This window comes from Nothobranchius furzeri, chromosome 2 (assembly GCF_043380555.1).
Source record: "Nothobranchius furzeri strain GRZ-AD chromosome 2, NfurGRZ-RIMD1, whole genome shotgun sequence".
In the NCBI taxonomy this organism is placed as follows: domain Eukaryota; kingdom Metazoa; phylum Chordata; class Actinopteri; order Cyprinodontiformes; family Nothobranchiidae; genus Nothobranchius; species Nothobranchius furzeri.
This window is the reverse complement of record NC_091742.1, coordinates 99,200,591-99,220,590: the sequence shown is the minus strand read 5'-3', so window position 1 is coordinate 99,220,590 and position 20,000 is coordinate 99,200,591. Positions and strand designations below refer to the sequence as shown.

The following is a 20,000-nucleotide window of genomic DNA, read 5'->3' as shown; positions in this document are numbered from 1 at the left end:
CGTTGTGTCCTTGGGCAAGACACTTAACCCACGCTGCCTGCTGGTGGTGGTCGGAGGGACGTGTGGCGCCAGTGCTCGGCAACCTCGCCTCTGTCAGTGCGCCCCAGGGCAGCTGTGGCTACATCGTAGCTCATCCCCACCATTGTGTGAATGTGTGTGTGAATGGGTGAATGACTGATTGTGTTGTAAAGCGCCTTGGGGGGTTCCAGGACTCTAGAAGGTGCTATATCAAATACAGGCCATGTACCATTTTTACCATATACATATATATATATATATACATATATATATATATATATACACACACACACACACACACACACACACACACACACACACACAGTATGTGTGTGTGTGTGTGTATTATTTTTTGGACTAAAACAAAATTCATGATTTTTGGTAACAGAAAAACTAATGATTTAGTTACGTTGTCTATTGATGGTTTTTTAATTGATAGAGTAAATGAAGTCCGATTCTTAGGGGTTCTCTTGGACCATAAACTTACTTGGAAATCCCATATAAAATATATAAAACAAAAAATATCCAAAAGTGTTGGAATTTTAAACAAAGTCAAAGGTTTTCTAGAAATTTCAACACTTCAGACATTATATTACTCATTTATCTTACCATACTTAACTTACTGTATTGAGGTTTGGTGCAATACGTATAAAACAAACTAATCCTTTGTTTCTGTTACAGAAGAAAGTTTTGCGAATTCTATATAAAGCAAATCCAAGAGAACATACTAACAAATATTTTGTTCTATCTAAAATTAGGAAATTCAAAGACTTAGTTAACTTGAAAATTTTACTAATTATGTTTAAGGCTAGAAATAATTTGCTGCCAACTAATCTACAAAGGTTCTTTGTTTTAATCCCAAAAAATGATAAGAGTAGAAAGAAACCAGAGTTTAAAAGGCTATTTGTTCGTTCTACTTTAAAGCAAATGTGTATTTCAATATATGGAGTGAAATTATGGAATAACCTGGATGATGAATTAAAAAATGTATAACTACTGATCAATTCAAAAAAATGTATAAAGATAAAATGCTAAAATCGTATGATTTGATGAGTTGAGGATGGAGGATTAATGTTTTAGTAGTGATATTATTTGTGGAAGTAGGAGAGCGGTTTATTTTTTGTGTATAAGGCCATTTTGTACTTTTTGTAATTTATCTTGTCTTAGTTAAAGGGGGTAGGTCATATAAGATTATTTCTTCTTCCTCCCCCATTTCACTCGAATGCTTATATTCTGATTTGAAGTTTGTATATTTAAACTTTGAGTGAAATAAATTATTGAATGTACATATATATATATATATATATATATATATATATATATATATATATATATATATATATATATATACATATATATGTATATATGTGTATATATACACGTATGTACAGTGGGGCAAAAAAGTATTTAGTCAGCCACCGATTGTGCAAGTTCTTCCACTTAAAATGACGACAGAGGTCAGTAATTTACATCATAGGTACACTTCAACTGTGAGAGACAGAATGTGAAAAACAATCCATGAATTCACATGGCAGGATTTTTAAAGAATTTATTTTTAAATGGAAATGAGCCTTTTGGCTATAATTGGGTACTTTTACATTGTAAAATGTTTATTGATGCACACTGTCCCTAAACATCAAGTAAAAACATTCCTTCACTTATTCAGTTAAACTACTTTCATTGGGCTGTTTATCGGGGTCGTAACATTTTTCACATGACTTGTAAAGGCTTTTTAGAGGCCAATGCATCTCATTCTACTGCTCCATTACAACATTGTAATGGTTGTATGTATGTATATAAAGTCATTACAATCAATAATTCATAAAATTGTTTCCTACAGCTCCTGGTGAGAACCAGCAGGACCCAGAACACCTCCACATAAAGGAGGAACAGGAGGACCTCTGGACCAGTCTGGAGGGAGAGCAGATCCATCTGAACGAGGAGACTGATGCTGGCAGGTTTCCAGTCTCTGTAGTTACTGTAAAGAGTGAGGATGATGAAGAGAAACCTCTGATCTCACAGCTTCATCAGCAGCAACTAGAAGACAGAGATGTTCCAACCAGCAGCTCAGCTGGTGGAGGAGCAGGAACTAGCAGGAACCCTGATCTGAACCCTCATGAACATGCATCTGATTCTTCAGAGACTGAAGTTAGTGGAGATGATGAAGAGGATGATGATGTGAATGTAGACTCTGAGCTGTCAGACTCTGTGTCCCAAACTGGAGATGAAGACAGTGACTGGAATGAGAGCAGGTCTTCTGAGTCAGATGTTAAGATTGTCAACAAATCCCTTAGCTGCTCTGAGTGTGGAAAAATGTTTCTCCACAAGTGGTTTCTCCAGAAACACGTGAGGGTGACCAGTCATTCAGCAATAAGGTCTTCAGGCTGTTTGGCTAATAATAAATATGTTAGAATGAAGCAACATGTAGGATCATGCAGCAAAGAAGAACTAAAATCATTAAGTTGCGACGACTGTGGAAAAACATTTAGCACAATATCACTTTTAAACAGACACAGGAGAGCCCACACAGGACATAATTCTGTTGCTTGTGAGGTCTGTGGACAAAGATTTAGCCGTAGGTCAAGTTTAAACACACACATGAGAGCCCACACAGGACATAAGCCTTTTGTTTGTGAGTTATGTGGACAAAGATTTAGCCGCAGGTCAAGTTTAAACACACACATTAGAGCCCACACAGGACATGAGCCTTTTGTTTGTGAGTTATGTGGACTAAGATTAAGCCGCAGGTCAAATTTAATCAGACACATGAGAGTCCACTCAGGACATAAGCCTTTTGCTTGTGAGGTGTGTGGGAAAAGGGTTAGCCAGAAGACAGATTTAAACAGTCACATGAGAGTCCACACAGGACAGAAGCCTTTTGCTTGTGAAGTCTGTGGAAAGAGGGTTAGCCATAAAACAGATTTAAACTGTCATATGAGAGTCCACACAGGACAGAAGCCTTTTGCTTGTGAGCTCTGTGGACAAAAATTTAGTTTAAAATCAACTTTAAACAGACACATGAGAGTCCACACAGGACAGAAGCCTTTTGCTTGTGAGCTCTGTGGTCAAAGATTTAGTCAGACATCAACTTTAAACAGTCACATGCAAGTCCACACAGGGGAGAAGCCGTTTACTTGTGAGCTCTGTGGACAAAGATTTAGCCGAAAGACACATTTAAACACTCACATGAGAGTCCACACAGGACAGAAGCCTTTTGCTTGTGAGTTCTGTGGACAAAGATTTAGCCATACGTCAACTTTAAACAGTCACATAAGAGTCCACACAGGGGAGAAGCCTTTTACTTGTGAGCTCTGTGGACAAAGATTTAGCCGAAAGACACATTTAAACACTCACATGAGAATCCACACTGGACAGAAGCCTTATGCTTGTACGCTCTGTGGACAAAATTTTAACAAAAACACAACTTTAAAAAATCACATGAGTGTCCACCATGGCTGAATGATGTATTGTTTTTTGATCAAAATTGTTATTTCAAACGACACAATCATATGATTGCTTGGACTGCAGTTTTTGTAGTCCTCCTGACTTACCCAGGACCTTTTGTGTCAGCTGTTGTAGGCATCCAGGTTTTTCCCTGGTTTTAAAAATGTTATGGCAATAGTAGTGAGCGGGGGTGGGGGCGTGGGGTTATAGGAGCCGATCCCAAATCTTGAATTGACGGCTCCTTCAATTCTGCTTATTTTCTGTTTGTTTGTTTTTTCTTTTCAAAGCGCTGGTACAACTGTACCAGCGCTTTGAAATGGCTATGGTTTTAGGTCACAAATTGTCTGTACTTCACTTTGCTTCGTTCATGAGTGTGAGACAGAGAGATTTATTCAGTGGCTTCCTACCACAACAGGACAGTCTTCTTGCCACGCTCCATTGGAACCTCTGCAGCTCTGGCAAGTCTGGTGGCTTGCCAATTACAATGTTCTATTGGTTTGATTGTTTCTATTTGTCCAAGTGGCTGGGGAGAGGGAAGTCTGGGCCTCTTGACTTAGGCTGCTGCCCCTGCGACCCGACTCCGAATAAGCGGATGAAAATGGATGGATGGTGAATGAAAATGGATGGATGATGAAAATGGATGGATGGTGAATGAAAATGGATGGATGGATGGATGGATGGATGGATGGATGGATGGATGGATGGATGGATGGATGGATGGATGGATGGATGGATGGATGGATGGATGGATGGATGGATGGATGGATGGATGGATGGATGGATGGATGGATGGATGGATGGATGGATGGATGGATGTTTAATAGGCATGATAATGCGACAGAGTGGGAAAAGATGCTGTTGGATCATCTGAAACAACTTTGTTATCAACTTTGGACTATTCGACGTGTGCTTTTATTTTAATCAAGAACAGATAGATGTATTTAAGTCCTCTATTTAGAAAAGAAAAGAGTATTTTCATCTTCAACAGTGTATGGCAGACTAACATCTGTCACATTGTTTGTTGTCCAAAAGCCTAAAGAGACTTCCTTCTGGTTGTAGATCCTGTCTAATGACCAACTTGTCAGACCGTGGCGATAATGTGGGGCAACTGTCCTTTTTACGAAAGATTAAGTGAAGCTATGTGGGGTATGGGGTGGTCTCTGCACTGCCATGGACTTCTGTTTATCTTTGACATAACTTGCTTTTTATTGCAATCATGCCGTGCTCATTAAGTTTTTTATTATAAGTCGATTTTATAGGCGTCCTCCACAGTCTACGTGCAGTCTTTGGTGGTCTGAGCTCCAGCTCTAACAGAGAAAAGCTCCTGGAGCTCTGCATCACTCCAGTTTATCATCTCAACTGATTTCTTTTACAAAGCAAAACTTGTTGCCCGTGTTTACTTTCAATTTCAATGCTGGTAAAGGTTCTCAGTCATCCAGGTCATGGTAATCCAAAGGGTTCAAATGAAGGCAACTAGACTTCTTTGGTTTCTTGAAGACGTTTTGCTTCTCATCCAAGCTTATAAGCTTGACTCCCATAGTCCAGTTAGAATGGAAAAAGCTCCTCGGATGAGAAGCAAAACGTCTTCAAGAAACCAAAGAAGTCCAGGTGCCTTCATTTGAAACCTTTGGATTTCATTTTCAATAGAGCTGCCGGCCAGGGTTCGGCAGTAACTCCCCACATGATCATGACAGGGTCCACTCGGACTCAATGTCCCCCGCCTCCCCCAAAACATTTCTGAAGTTCTGTCGGAAGTAGGGATGAATACCTTTGACGTTTGAATCGATACGGTACCAATCCTCAGTACCTACAAATCGATACTGATACTTAACGGTACCAATTTTTGACACGTTTGAGTGTTTAATAGTTATTTAAATATCTTTTTTAATTAATTATATATTGTTTTTCCAATCTATAACCATATTTGATAAATATGTTGAATAACATTCAAACTGTTTCTGTGCACTCCTATTCCTCTCCTTTCTCCTCTGGACAATTTGTGTGATGGTGGGTCCTTGTAGCAGCAAAGGCTGCAAATTAAACTGAAGAAAACATTGCTGTGTATCTTCATTCCTTTTGCCGGTCATTTTCAAACTGTTGACTTTTCCTACTCTGAAGTTGGAATTTCTGAGGAGAAAGCCAATTCACCATTAGCTGATAGCTATGTAAACAAAAGCTAAACTATCAAGCTAACAGTTTATTTAGCTGCTGAAGCAGATTAAGATGCCTCATACTCAGATCATTGTCGCTGGTTTCATCAACACCAAACAGCCCATTGCGTTTAGTGACGTGAAGCTAAACTTTAGAGCGCGTTTGCTTTCTTCTAGTCGGAATTTCGGAGTTCCAAGGAGAAAGCAAACACAGCATTAGCCGAACGGAAGCTAACAAATCATGCTAACATTGTCTTAAACCTTTTATTTTCCTACCGGAGCAGATTAAGATTATGTTGCCTCACTTAGATCGTTGTTGCTGGTTTCATCATCACCCAGTTACCCATCCCATTTAGTGAAGTGGACCCAAACTTCAGAACACTTCCTCTCTGCCTTGCTGCTTTCTCTATCTACAGCTCGCCCACAGTGACTGAAGACATTACGCTCTGGCGCCTGTGTTCTGACTAAACATGCTTCCTCGTCAAATATTCCTACTGTAGCATGTTACGACAGTTTTGTTCTTCTTTACAGTGTAGAAACACGCTTATTAAGCACGGTTTATTTTACATAGGTGATATTACTCAATAATACAGAACCGTAGTATAATTATTAGCAAAAATATACTGTTTATTATGATTTATTTATGAAAAAAATAGCCGAGTTTGTCATGATTCCATGGATGACTGTAAACATTGGGAGAAATTTCTTGTTTACAGTATAAAATCGATATTTTACAAGCCGTTTACAAGCTAACTGTCAAATAAACAAACAACAAGCAGTAATATAAAAACTTCCAGAGGTAGCGCGTCTCTTCAGGTAAACAGCCTGTGACATAATAATCGGTCTGCGCATTTCCCCAAACTAGCACATATGGACGAGTACCACGGATATTCGGAACACCGGAGCGCGGCACTGGGACCGAAACAAGGTATCGTTTCATATGACGTGAATCATTACTCAGTCGGTACCGTGGAATTTGGTCAGTGCCTTTAAAAGTACCAAATTCTGTACCCATCCCTAGACAGAGGAACATGATAAATGCCTGTATTTGGCCACTTTATTGGGTACACCTTGCTAGTACCCGGCTGGACCCTCTTATGCCTTCAGAATGGCCTTTGTTTATGTTTATGTATTTAGCAGACACTTTTGTCCAAAGCGACTTACAAGGGAGTCCTTTGTCCTTCGTGTTATGGATTCAACAAGGTACTGGAAACATTACTCAGAGATTTTGGTCCATATTGACATGATAGCATCACGCAGTTGCTGCAGATTGTTGGTAGCACATCCATGATGTAGAGCACAGTGAACTCATTGTCATGTTCAAGAAACCATTCTCAGATTATTCCAGCTTTATGACACGGCGCGTTATCCTGCTAGAAGTAGCCATCAGAAGACAGTGGTTTACCTACCAGGAACATAGACTGGAGCATGGCTTAGTAGTTGCACGACTCCTGCACCTCCCATCTGCCTATGGCGTAGCTCCAGGAGTTTAAAACTGCTCTATAGCCCCAAGCTTTGGGCTGGAAGGCGTTATATTCATTGCTAATGTATTGGGCATACAGGATCTCCAGTGTGTTCTTCCCAGTGAGTACAGGTGATGAACTCTTGGGACGGACATCTGGAACAACTAAAGCAAGTGTTGGTCAGTGGCGGAGCCAGAACGTAGCAAATGAGTGGGCCTAGAAAAATCTGGATGGGCCTAATTAATTTCAAAGCTCATATGAGATGTGCACCGCGTGCGCACGTCAAAATTACATGTTTTAATAAAATCTCTCAACCCACTAATAATCCTATGATGGAAGATTTTATATTAGATACTTATCCCATGGATCTCTGTTAAATTTCAATTTTAAGGACTGTTACCGACGCAGGACTCCGGCTCTGGGCCAAGACCCTCTCGTGTGAACTTTCAGGACCTTGGACAGGTTCTAATCTCAGCCAGGCGTGCTGCCGTGCTCGTCTCAACCAGGGAAAATCAGGAAGCATGATCCAATCGCGTGGGTGCACACACACACACACCTTGACTAAGCAGCAAACACCTCCGACCACACCCCCTCTCCTCACCGGCTCTCAAGGGCTCTGTCTCATTCAGGACCACGGACAGCGATGCGTCGACGCGGTTCTGGACGACTCATCACCTCCGGGATCTTCCACCCGAACCCCCGGTCCAGATAACTACAACAATAAAATGAACAGAACCAAATAAAATGGCCTTAGAGGACTAAAGCAGACCCGACGAGATACCCGGATGAAATGATTCGTTTCCTTTACCGGATTAACGTCAGTGCGAGGAAAAGCATCACTTAAAAGGTCCTTGCATGTCCGCTGCGTGCTGCGCGTCTGTCTCCCCCTCACACCCAGTCCTTTCTCAGTTGACACCGCTGACAATATCAATGATGTCATCCGCAGACTCCTGGAGATGCCCGGTTCAGCTGTGAGAAGTCCAGGGGTCTCATTTATCAAACATTGCGTAGAATCCTTACTAAAACCGTACTTAATCTCAGCAAAAAAAATGTACTTACGCCAAGCAGTTTGTGATCTATCAAACATGGAGTACGCACAGCTGCACGCAACCTCCGCTTCATTTTTTTTTTTTTTTTTTTTTCCGGGACTGCGCTGCTCTGGGTGGCTGCATGTTGGAGTAGCTCTGTTGACTATATGTAAGTTTAGCCTTTTTTTGGACATTTTTTCTTCTAGTTTCTTAAGAAAAACAGTATTTTGGGGGCATTTTACTTGTCTGTTTCTGGTGCTGTGAAGCTTGGAGGATTTTTACTGCTATTTTTTAGCTTTTCTCACTTTTGAGCATTTGTTATGATGTGTTACCATGGCAACAAGCTGGTTTACAATCGGGAGCAGCTGATTAACATTGGAAAGGCTGAAATAATACCTCAACTGAAGCCACAAATCCCAAATGAGCTAAAACACAAGAAGCGTGGATGCAGAGCGGGAGCAAAACGGAGACAGAGAAAGAGGAAATTCAAACCATCTCTTCCATCGATCATAATGGGCAATGTGAGATCACTGGCCAACAAGATGGAGGAACTCCAAGCCCTTTCAAGGACTCAGCCAGAGTTTCGGAACCGCTGGAGGAGATAATGCAACGAAGGATTCTCCAGAGAATCAAGAAAATTATGGACAACCCTGAGCATTCTCTTCACAAGACTGTCCGACAACGGAAGAGTGTCTTCAGTCAGAGGCATCTTCAGTTTGGCTGCAACACTGACCGCTACTGGAGATCCTTCCTGCCAACAGCCATTGTAATATACAACAACTATTTGATGACTTGATAATTATTATTATTCTGAGCTACTACAGCAATCAATTTCCCTCTGGGATTAATAAAGTATTTTTGAATTGAATTGAATTTGAATTGAATATGAATAAATCAGAAACTATCTAGAAAGGTTCTCAGCTGCATTTTAGTCACATCCCGCCCTCACCACACCCACTTACTGCCATAAATGGTCAATGCAAAGTGCCTTGTGGATCTCATGCATATACATAAGCCGGCTGTTGCAGCGCTCCGCCAATGACGGTGGCGACCGTAGATGAAGGCAGATCAAGGAAGCTCAATTTCACAGAAGCAGAAGTTGAGGTACCTGTGGGTGAAGTGGAGAAATGAAAGGAAGTGCTTTTGCAAAACAAGAGAAAATCCACGGAGTGGCACAGCGTTGCTGAAGCCGTCAATGCTGACTTCTTCAGAGAGATCTGTGGCGGATATAAATAAATGGTCCAATCGGGATTCGATCCCCAGACTCCCGGGTGAAAGTCACACGCGCTTACCAGTTACCCAAACGGAGATCTCCCTTGTACAAGTAGCCAGGGTGCATGATCAATCAGGTCACAGTGACAGGACACACACTGTCACAGACGCATGATGTTCTGTCTCAATCTGCCCCCTGCTGATATTCCGTATTCTGCGCTTCAGGCTGTGTGTGTGTGTGCGTGCGCGCGCATGTGTGTGTGCACGTGGGGGGTCTTGTTCTGTGTGAAAACGAAGCAGTACAAGTTATAATGCTGCAGGATTTCATAACTTTATCCTTCTCAGCAGCAACACTGCAGGTGCTCTCCATGTCCAACATGTGTGTGAGCCAGGTCCTTAGTCAACTTGAAGTTGCGCACATTTTTCCGCTAAGTTTTCTTTCATAAATCCCAAAGTTTGCGTGGAAAGTTGCTTACGCAGTTTTCCGACCCCGTTTTGTGCGTAAGCTAGCTTGATAAATGAGGCCCCAGCGCAGGAGGACACTTCTGAGAAGAAAAAAATCATGAACCTCACTGGGTGGCAGGGATGGCATCAGAATATTTTCTCTGCAGTAGGTTAAAAGTTGCTTAGTGTCAGTAAGCAGGTGCCAATTTGCTTTTTTTTATATAAAAGACCAAAATACAACTCCAACAAGCAAACTGGAAAACTGATTCATAATATGATTAAAATTAATACCAGATATAAAAGTTAAAGTATTTTTGTTACACAGTGAAAAAAGTGCACATTCATTAAAGTAATAATTTTATATTGTAATTGTTACAACATAACTGGGGTTGCTAAGCAGTTGCTTGCTTGGCCACATCTTGATGTTGCCATAGCAAGAGTAAAGTTACTTTGAACCGCATTACTCCCATCACTGCTGGTGGGTGGGCACTCTGTTAAACTGGGTGGGCCTGTGCCCACCCATAGCGCCACCCCTGGTGTTGGTACCTTAATTTCACCCCCTAAAGAATCTTCATGGAAGGTTTCAGATGTTTGTACATAGCCCAAGTAAGGCCCTGATTGTCCTGCAGCACCTCTATTTTCAACAGGTTACTCAGTGGCTTCACAGGTTGCTCAACAAGGTGGATGTTATAAAAAAACTGGAACAGTAGTCACCTGCGGGCCGGTATCCAGAAGAAGACAGTTCGAACCGGCAATGGTCACCACAGCAGAACATTTTGAGCCAATGAGCCCTTTTGGCAGTTGTCCGGCTACTCTCTTCTCCGTGGACTGTTCTGCACACTGAGCCGCTTTCTTTGGTTTCCTGGGACGAGTTGGGCCCGTTTATCCCACAGCAGGTGGCTGTCCTAGTTTAACTGACGCTGACTTTTTGAGTGTCTTGGGAATGGGGGTGACGTCGGAGGACTTGTGATATCACCTCCTACATGCTCTGGCATCTGACTGGTCCAGCTCTGACCTTCATGGGGGAAACGCTTCCTTTAAAGTTCAGTTTAAGTCACTGTGTCCAGCCTTCGTGCTTAATGAAGGGATCAGGTCTTCCAACGGAATACGTTGTCTAAGCTTTAAACTCCATCAGATGCAAACTGCTCCATCAGGGCCGCCAGTGGTCACCCAGGGGACATCTTTTGACTGGTGGTAAGAGTTCATCACCACCCTCTCCTTATTCCGCCTTCGCCAGGATCCACCGATTTCCCTCTTTCCTGTTCACTCTCTCTCTCTCTTTTGCATTTTAAAATCACAATTGTCTATTTTGCTTATTTTAAACATGTTTTTGATTATTTTCTAAACTTCTTTTAACATTTTTTACGTTTCTTGTTTTTCTGAAGCGCCTCCTAATGTATATCTCGACAGGCACTGTAGAAAATATCTTTCCTTTCTTTCCTAATTCTCATGAAGCTTGACCCTCTGGATGCCTCAGAAGTAAATTTCATCTGGCAGCCTGGCCGAGGCGACTCCGCTGTGCCACGGGACCGCAGAGAACGCTCGCCTTACCGTAGCTCTACACACACCGCTGTTGGATGGTTTATTATTAATCTGATAAGTAATTAAACATCCAGATTATTTTATAAACCCAGACATCAACACTTAATTAGACTTTTAATAACATCTTAGATCAACTTTCAATAATAACCATTTATAAACATCTATCCTGCATGATAATGATGGAACATAGTAATAAATGGACTATTTAAATTATATTTATGCTTCTGTGTCAAATTATTATAAGTGTTGGTTTCCTGGCGTACCCAAAGGGCCTATTTACAGAGTCAATCAGAAATGTAAGGTTCAATAATATTGATATTCCATATTTTTATGGAATATTACATTTTCTTGAATACCTTTATATTCTATTGACAACTTATTACAGGGGTGTCCACTCCTGGTCCTGGAGGGCCGGTATCCTGTGTTTTAGGCCTAGTCCACACGTAGCCGGGTATTTTTTTAAACGAATATCCGCCCCTCCAAAAATTTGCATCCACACCACCGCGTTCTAAAAACAAACTCTGTCCACACGTACCCGGATAAATACGTTGTTAAGGACATGCCAGACCTGTAGGCGGCAGTACCTCCCCCGTTCTTAACCTCGTCCTTCGTCTGTGGTCTTCCACAAGGAGCAGTGATTCCGCTTGCAAAACCAAACAAGCAGAAAGCGCTTGGACAATTGATAAAGCGAGCGCAGCTCTGAGGGCATCCATGCTGTCGGCTAGTGTAAACACAGGTCGCACACGTGATGTCAGCATTTTATTGTCGTGGAAAGTGACGTTGCGGACCTTAAAACTCCGGTTTTGTCCGTCCACACGCAGACACCCAAAACGGAGAAAACACAGATCTTCACTTTGGCCGGAGTTTTTAAAAAGATCCGTTTTCGTGTGAAAAAACTCCGTTTTTGTGTGGATGACAGGCCAAAACGTAGAAAAATATCTACGTTTTGGCAGATCCCCGGCTACGTGTGGACAGGGCCTTAGTTTGAACCCTGTTTCATCACACCTGATTTCAATCAGCAGCTAATTAACAGGCTTCTGCGGAGCCTGATGAGCTGCTGCACACGTGTTTCAACCACTGAATCAAGTCTGTTGGAGTAGAAAAACCACAAAATCTGCTGGATACCGGCCCTCCAGGACCAGGATTGGACACCCCTGACTTATTAAAAGTAACCACCTATAAAATGTTACAGTTGCTGAATCTAAAAAGGCCCACCTGGGAAAGCACATATGGTCTCATTCATGCAACCATCCACAAGATGCTTGTTGTTAACTCTGGGTAAGTACAGGTTTGCTCTGCCCACACGTCCCCCAAACACAGCCCACTGAAGCCCACGGTGGGCCCAAACGGGCTTGTTTGCTGGGGAGGTGTTGGCTCCTCTTGTGTAGATGTAGTTTAGTCTCCCCAGTGTCCTGCTCAGAGCATTCCTTACTGGCCTGAATGGCATCAGCCACACTGGTCCTCTGAGGATCTGGTCTTTAGGACCAACACGTCTCTGCCTGCTGCTGTTGGTGGGTTAACATGGACCCATGTGGGCAAATGTGTTGGAATGATGTTTGATGTTTCAGACTGAGTATTTACTACTATATGATAAATGACTCGCACTTGTATAGCGCCTCTCAGAGTAAGGACTCCTAAGCGCTTTACACTACAGTGCATAATTCATCCATTCACACACTGATGGTGATGAGCTACAATGTAGCCACAGCTGCCCTGGGGCGCCCTGACAGTATATATTATAATATAGTATAATATGTGATTACATGTGGAACATGTATTCTAACCACCATGGTTCTTCTGACTATCAGGGTCAGTGAGCCTCTAGTCCAGCAGGTGGCGCTAGCGCACCTTTAGGCTGGTCACGGACCACCGGAAGCAGCAGAAACCGGAAGCTGCTAGCAGAGCTAGCTTGTTGTTGTTGTGGTGTGTGAGGAGAAGATTTGAGGCTCTGCAGTAAAAATGTCTTCACTTCAGTCTCTGGGAGAGTTGATCAGCTAAAGCGACTAACTGCTGCTGCTGCAGAAATCTTCTCACCAGGCTGTGGAAACTTTCTTCTCCTCCTCAACAACTTGGTGGAGTTCTTTCCAGAAGCAGAGAAGCTATTCTGCGGTCTTCGTGACAATCGGAGCTCCAGAAGCAGGTGATGGGTGAGAAAAGCTTTTCTCTAGACTTCCTGCCCTCTGGATCTGCTGCTGTTCCTTTGGCCTCTCTGAGAAACGCGCTCGTTTTGCTGCTTTCATCAGATTGAAGAGGTTCCCTCTATCAGACTCGCTCATCTGAGTTGGTCATGATGCAGGATCGCTGCTCGCTCTCTCATCCATCCTGCTCACACTCTCCGACGGAAAAGGCCCGAATCTGAATGTGACTCTGGAGGAAAAAGCGGTTAGCTCTACTCCGTGAACTCTGGTGAGCAAAGGTCCTCTTTTCCAGACTGGATGTGTCCTCAGCTGATCAGAACCAAAGCGTTGGATCTTTAATCTCCTGCGTTGTTCTGAAGCAGCATCTTAATCAGCTCTCCTGCTTTGTTTCTATTGCAGCTGTTAGCTAAACACGGCTAAAGAAAACCTGCTACCACTTCAGGATCATCCATCAGCTGGGACTGCTTCATCAGCATGGACACAGGTACTGGTGTGTGTGTGTGTGTGTGTGTGTGTGTGTGTGTGTGTGTGTGTGTGTGTGTGTGTGTGTGTGTGTGTGTGTGTGTGTGTGTGTGTGTGTGTGTGTGTGTGTGTGTGTGTGTGTGTGTGTGTGGTGTGGCCGTGTGACGGAATTTTCTTTTTATAATTTTAATTCAGCTGTTTTGGTTGCAATAAGTTTTTATAATTTCAATGTTTATGGTTATTCAACTCTTGTTGACTGTTACGGCCTATTTGCACTGTTTCACGCTGCTCGTTGATAAGTTGTTCACTTGATTTGTGCACAACAGCGGTCCTGGGTTTTTATGTTGATTTATTGCTGTTGGACTGTTGACTCTTTGCAGTTGTTTATAAGCTGCGTTTTTTGTGTTAGTAAATGTTAATAGTATGTGAGTTGCGTTGTTATTTTACAGGCACTATGCTACAGGCACTATGCTACAGGCACTATGCTACAGGTACTATGCTACAGGTACTATGTTACAGGTACTATGCTACAGGCACTATGCTACAGGCACTATGCTACAGGCACTATGCTACAGGCACTATGCTACAGGCACTATGCTACATGCACTATGTTACGGGTACTATGTTACAGGCACTATGCTACAGGTACTATGTTACAGGCACTATGCTACAGGCACTATGCTACAGGCACTATGCTACATGCACTATGTTACGGGTACTATGCTACAGGTACTATGTTACAGGAACTATGTTACATGCACTATGTTACAGGCACTATGCTACAGGCACTATGCTACAGGCACTATGCTACAGGCACTATGCTACAGGCACTATGCTACAGGCACTATGCTACAGGCACTATGCTACAGGTACTATGTTACAGGCACTATGCTACAGGCACTATGCTACAGGCACTATGCTACAGGCACTATGCTACAGGCACTATGCTACATGCACTATGTTACGGGTACTATGTTACAGGTACTATGTTACAGGCACTATGCTACAGGCACTATGCTACAGGCACTATGCTACAGGTACTATGTTACAGGCACTATGCTACAGGCACTATGCTACAGGCACTATGCTACAGGAACTATGCTACATGCACTATGTTACGGGTACTATGCTACAGGTACTATGTTACAGGAACTATGTTACAGGAACTATGTTACAGGCACTATGTTACAGGCACTATGCTACAGGTACTATGCTACAGGCACTATGCTACATGCACTATGTTACGGGTACTATGCTACAGGTACTATGTTACAGGCACTATGTGACGGGCACTATGTGACGGGCACTATGTGACGGGTACTATGTTAACGGGTACCATGTAACTGGCACTATGTCCTGTAGATGAGCTCCGATACGACCCGTCCAGTCTTGAGACGTCTCCAGGTCACTACAGTAGCTGGAACGCTTGTTTGCGTCCAAAGTGGATGTGGCTCTTAGAGAGCCGTCTGGCTGTGTCAGCTTGCAGCGTGCAGACAGGGTTTGACTGTATGTCAGAAGAGTTGTCTCTAGGATGCTTGTCCCGAATCAGCCGGTTCGGAACTCCGCTAGAAACTGAATTAGTCGGGAAGTTACTCCTGTTTTAATAAACTCATTATTTATCATTTCTGGTGAATTCTGGCAAATCAGAATGTGCCATGTCTCAAAGTTTTACCAACATCCCTCCGAAAACCACACCTTGTTGCAGATACAAAGATGTTTGCAGCCCTGGTGTGTATGAAAGGTTATGCGGTGTCAACTAGATGGTGAAAAGTTTACCCTTCTGATTCATAACACATTCGTTGGGTGCCAGGTTTCCTTCTGCGGAAGCCCATGAGGACTGAATGCATCTACTGATTTGGACCAAAAGGTTACAAAACTTTCATCATTAATAAACGTTGTTGTTTTACATATTTACCTCTTCACTGATTGCCAGTGATGAAAGGGAGTCTGATGTTCTTGTTATTTTGCTGGAGGTTGCATTCCCAGGGATGTTTGACCCTAATGGCCATCCGTTGGCAAGGTCTTACTTAAACACAAAAGTAATGCTTGCTTGCTGTCATTCAGGTATGTACTGCCCCCTATCGCCAGGGATTATACACACTGTCACTTTAAGAAGCAGTCATAATTACTTGGAGTTACTACCGACCAGTTATCCCCTACTGTAAGTTGGTACATCTCTGACTGGCTGCACAGATCATCCACATCTTTTAAAGCATGGACTGCTACGTCCCTGTTGCCATTGCTGTAGGAGTGGACAGCTGCCAGCAGTAGGCAGCCTCGCCTCTGTCAGAGCGCCCCAGGGCAGCTGTGGCTACATCGTAGCTCATCTCCGCCAGCGTGTGAATGGGTGAATGACTGATTGTGTTGTAAAGCACCTTGGGGGGTTCCAGGACTCTAGAAGACGCTATATCAAATACAGGCCATTTACTCTTTGTCCAAATAATTCCATCCAAACAAGAAAACACAGACATAACTTAAGTTGTATGTAAAGATTTATAGGTGGTTACTTTAATTAAATAGTCATTAGGATATAAAGGTATTCAATAAAATGTAATATTACACTGTAGCATTAAGGAGAGGCTACATATGTAACAAACGATCAGTAAGATGTTGTAACGTCCAGAAAGGGTCATTTTTCATCCAGTTTGACCTCCTGAGTATCCGGCCGTCTGCAGACATGTTCTGCCTCTGGGGCCCTCTAACCTTTCAAGCTGCAACAAAGGCTCTACAGTGCTGTTGAAACTGAGATTGTTAACACAATGTTCTGCTTCACCAAGGTCTTTCCGCCAAGCTGCTGCTTATCTAGCCTTTTCCTCACAGAATAAAGAATGAACTTTATTGTTAAAATAATGATGAAATAAAATGAACAATATGGTTAAATGGAATACTTAAATAATCATATAATGAATGGATAAGGTGTTAATTAATGCTTTGATTAATCTGCACCTAAATCAATGAAGTTGAAATGAATATTATTATTACATTGAAAGATTTATACAGGGAGTGCAGAATTATTAGGCAAATGAGTATTTTGTCCTCTTCATGCATGTTGTCTTACTCCAAGCTGTATAGGCTCGAAAGCCTACTACCAATTAAGCATATTAGGTGATGTGCATCTCTGTGATGAGAAGGGGTGTGGTCTAACGACATCAACACCCTACGTATATCAGGTGTGCATAATTATTAGGCAACTTCCTTTCCTTTGGCAAAATGGGTCAAAAGAAGGACTTGACAGGCTCAGAAACGTCAAAAATAGTGAGATATCTTGCAGAGGGATGCAGCAGTCTTAAAACTGCAAAGCTTCTGAAGCGTGATCATCGAACATTCAAGCGTTTCATTCAAAATAGTCAACAGGGTCGCATGAAGCGTGTGGACAAACCAAGGCACAAAATAACTGCCCATGAACTGAGAAAAGTCAAGCGTGCAGCTGCCAAGATGCCACTTGCCACCAGATTGGCCATATTTCAGAGCTGCAACATCACTGGAGTGCCCAAAAGCACAAGGTGTGCAATACTCAGAGACATGGCCAAGGTAAGAAAGGCTGAAAGACGACGACCACTGAACAAGACACACAAGCTTAAACATCAAGACTGGGCCAAGAAATATCTCAAGACTGATGTTTCTAAGGTTTTATGGACTGATGGAATGAGAGTGAGTCTTGATGGGCCAGATGGACGGGCCCGTGGCTGGATTGGTAAAGGGCAGAGAGCTCCAGTCCGACTCAGACGCCAGCAAGGTGGAGGTGGAGTACTGGTTTGGGCTGGTATCATCAAAGATGAGCTTGTGGGGCCGTTTCGGGTTGAGGATGGAGTCAAGCCCAACTCCCAGTCCTACTGCCAGTTTCTGGAAGACACCTTCTTCAAGCAGTGGTACAGGAAGAAGTCTGCATCCTTCAAGAAAAACATGATGTTCATGCAGGACAACGCTCCATCACACGCGTCCAAGTACTCCACAGCGTGGCTGGCAAGAAAGGGTATAAAAGAAGAAAAACTAATGACATGGCCTCCTTGTTCACCTGATCTGAACCCCATTGAGAACCTGTGGTCCATCATCAAATGTGAGATTTACAAGGAGGGAAAACGGTACACCTCTCTGAACCGTGTCTGGGAGGCTGTGGTTGCTGCTGCACGCAGTGTTGATGGTGAACAGATCAAAACACTGACAGAATCCATGGATGGCAGGCTTTTGAGTGTCCTTGCAAAGAAAGGTGGCTATATTGGTCGCTGCTTTGTTTTTGTGTTGTTTTTGAATGTCAGAAATGTATATTTGGGAATGTGGAGATGTTATATTGATTTCACTGGTAAAAGTAAATAATTGAAATGGATATATATTTGTTTTTTTGTTAAGTTGCCTAATAATTATGCACAGTAATGGTCACCTTCACACACAGATATCCCCCTAAAATAGCTAAAACTAAAAACTACTTCCAAAAACATTCAGCTTTGATATTAATGAGTTTTTTGGGTTCATTGAGAACATGGTTGTTGTTCAATAATTAAATTATTCCTCAAAAATACAACTTGCCTAATAATTCTGCACTCCCTGTATGTTATGATCGGTAATGTTTGATATAACAAGGTAATCATGATCTACACTCACACACACGTGCATATCTTCGTGACACAAGGCTACAGTTAAATGTCATCATACTCTGAAATGTTCTTATCCACAAAATCAGCATCTTTTATCTGAAGGAGGAGTGTACTGAGGTTTGTTTGGTAAAACCCTCTTAACATTTCACGTTGTGATTAGCCAAAAAATTCATAATATAGGAATTAACAAAACTTAGATCAGTTCCCGAGTAGTTCAGTTCGTTGAGTGGAGTTGAGTAAGTTTGTTTCTAGAAATTATATCTCCGAACTGACCCTGGAATGCCTTGGGGTCCTACCGGAGGAGCTGGTGGAGTTGACCAGGGAGAGGACTGTCTGGAACTTTTTAGGAGTATAGGGGAACCACAACCCCAGTCTGCCAATCCAGTGGAACTGCCGTCGATGTCCACACGATACTGAAAAGCCACGTCAACCAACACAGCGCAACATCCAGAGCCTTAAGGAACTCTGGCGGATCTCATCTACCCTCGGGTCCTTTCCACAGAGGAGTTTTTGACCACCTCTGTGTAGCGTTGTTAATCTACATAACTAGAATTTAACGCTGTTGCTTTTCAGCTTTGCTAAATTCTGAGAAAGATCAAATGAATTAGCAATGAAACATATATATATATATGTATGTATGTATGTATGTATGTATATATATATATATATATATATATATATATATATATATATATATATATATATATATATATATATATAATTAGGGGTGCAACAATACATGTACCCGTATTGAACCGTTCAATACGGAGCTTTCGGTTCGGGACGCATAGTTACCGAACAATACAGTATTTTTTATATTTATTTTTATCCATTTTTCTTCTGACGATGAGATCCAGTGGATCTGGGTGATCTGCGTTCGACTACTCCGCCTGAGGTCGCATTGTCGAGCGCAGATCCACTTAGCGCCGCCCACATGCTTGATAGCGGCGAGACATGAGAAGTTAGCTAATTGCTAGTCATGGCAGCTGCCTCAGCAGTCCCTGAGATTGAACCCCCTCCTCCGTCTTTCAGATCTACAGTTTGGAACTTTTTTGGCTTTCATGTGAAGCGTGACCCTGATGGTAAGCGCGTCGTGGACAAAACTACCACAGTATGTCGGAGATGCCACACAATGCTTAATTACGTCAGCGGGAACACAACAAATATGACTGTACATTTACGCCGACATCACCCTGATGCAAAGACAAGTGGAGTCAGGGAAAAACAGCAACAACCAAGCATGCAAAAAGCTCTTCCCGAGTCATTTAGACAGCCGTTTACACGTGATTCCAAGAGGGCAAAAGAAATAGACAGGGCGATAGCTACTTTTATTGCTGTCGACATGCGACCGTTTTCTGTAGTAGACAACATCGGGTTTCGGGAGATGCTGAGAGTACTTGAGCCCCGTTACAATCTTCCTTCACGAACGTATTTCACCGAGACCGCAGTTCCTGCTTTGTACAATGAGACGAAAGCCAAATTAGAGACGGCAGTGTCAGCAGCACCC

General features: G+C 42.6%; 3 protein-coding genes across 9 annotated transcripts in view; all 3 read left to right on the top strand.

Annotated features, from left to right (window-relative positions):
- The window catches only part of LOC139066230 (gastrula zinc finger protein XlCGF57.1-like), a 10,549-nt gene extending 5,031 nt beyond the window's left edge, over window positions 1-5,518 (top strand). For both annotated transcript variants that reach the window (XM_070548563.1, XM_070548562.1), the window contains one exon: window positions 1,859-5,518. In XM_070548563.1, the coding sequence (XP_070404664.1) occupies window positions 1,859-3,477 (1,619 nt within the window). In that variant the 3' untranslated portion in view covers window positions 3,478-5,518. The remainder of the gene's footprint in view (window positions 1-1,858) is intronic.
- Window positions 5,519-13,163: 7,645 nt separating this feature from the next.
- Window positions 13,164-20,000, top strand: part of cysltr3 (cysteinyl leukotriene receptor 3) — a 30,589-nt gene continuing 23,752 nt past the window's right edge. For 3 of the 5 annotated variants that reach the window (XM_070548661.1, XM_070548660.1, XM_070548664.1), the window contains exon 1: window positions 13,166-13,923. In XM_070548661.1, the coding sequence (XP_070404762.1) occupies window positions 13,914-13,923 (10 nt within the window). In that variant the 5' untranslated portion in view covers window positions 13,166-13,913. Of the gene's footprint in view, window positions 13,924-20,000 lie in introns of all 5 variants that reach the window. The other 2 variants (XM_070548662.1, XM_070548663.1) reach the window with 2 other exon arrangements.
- The window catches only part of LOC107375779 (gastrula zinc finger protein XlCGF57.1), a 9,728-nt gene continuing 8,927 nt past the window's right edge, over window positions 19,200-20,000 (top strand). The window contains exon 1 of one of the 2 annotated variants that reach the window (XM_070548608.1): window positions 19,200-20,000. This exon is cut by the window's right edge and continues 934 nt beyond it. The gene's annotated coding sequence lies outside the window, so the exon portion shown is untranslated. The other variant, XM_054734898.2, reaches the window with a different exon arrangement.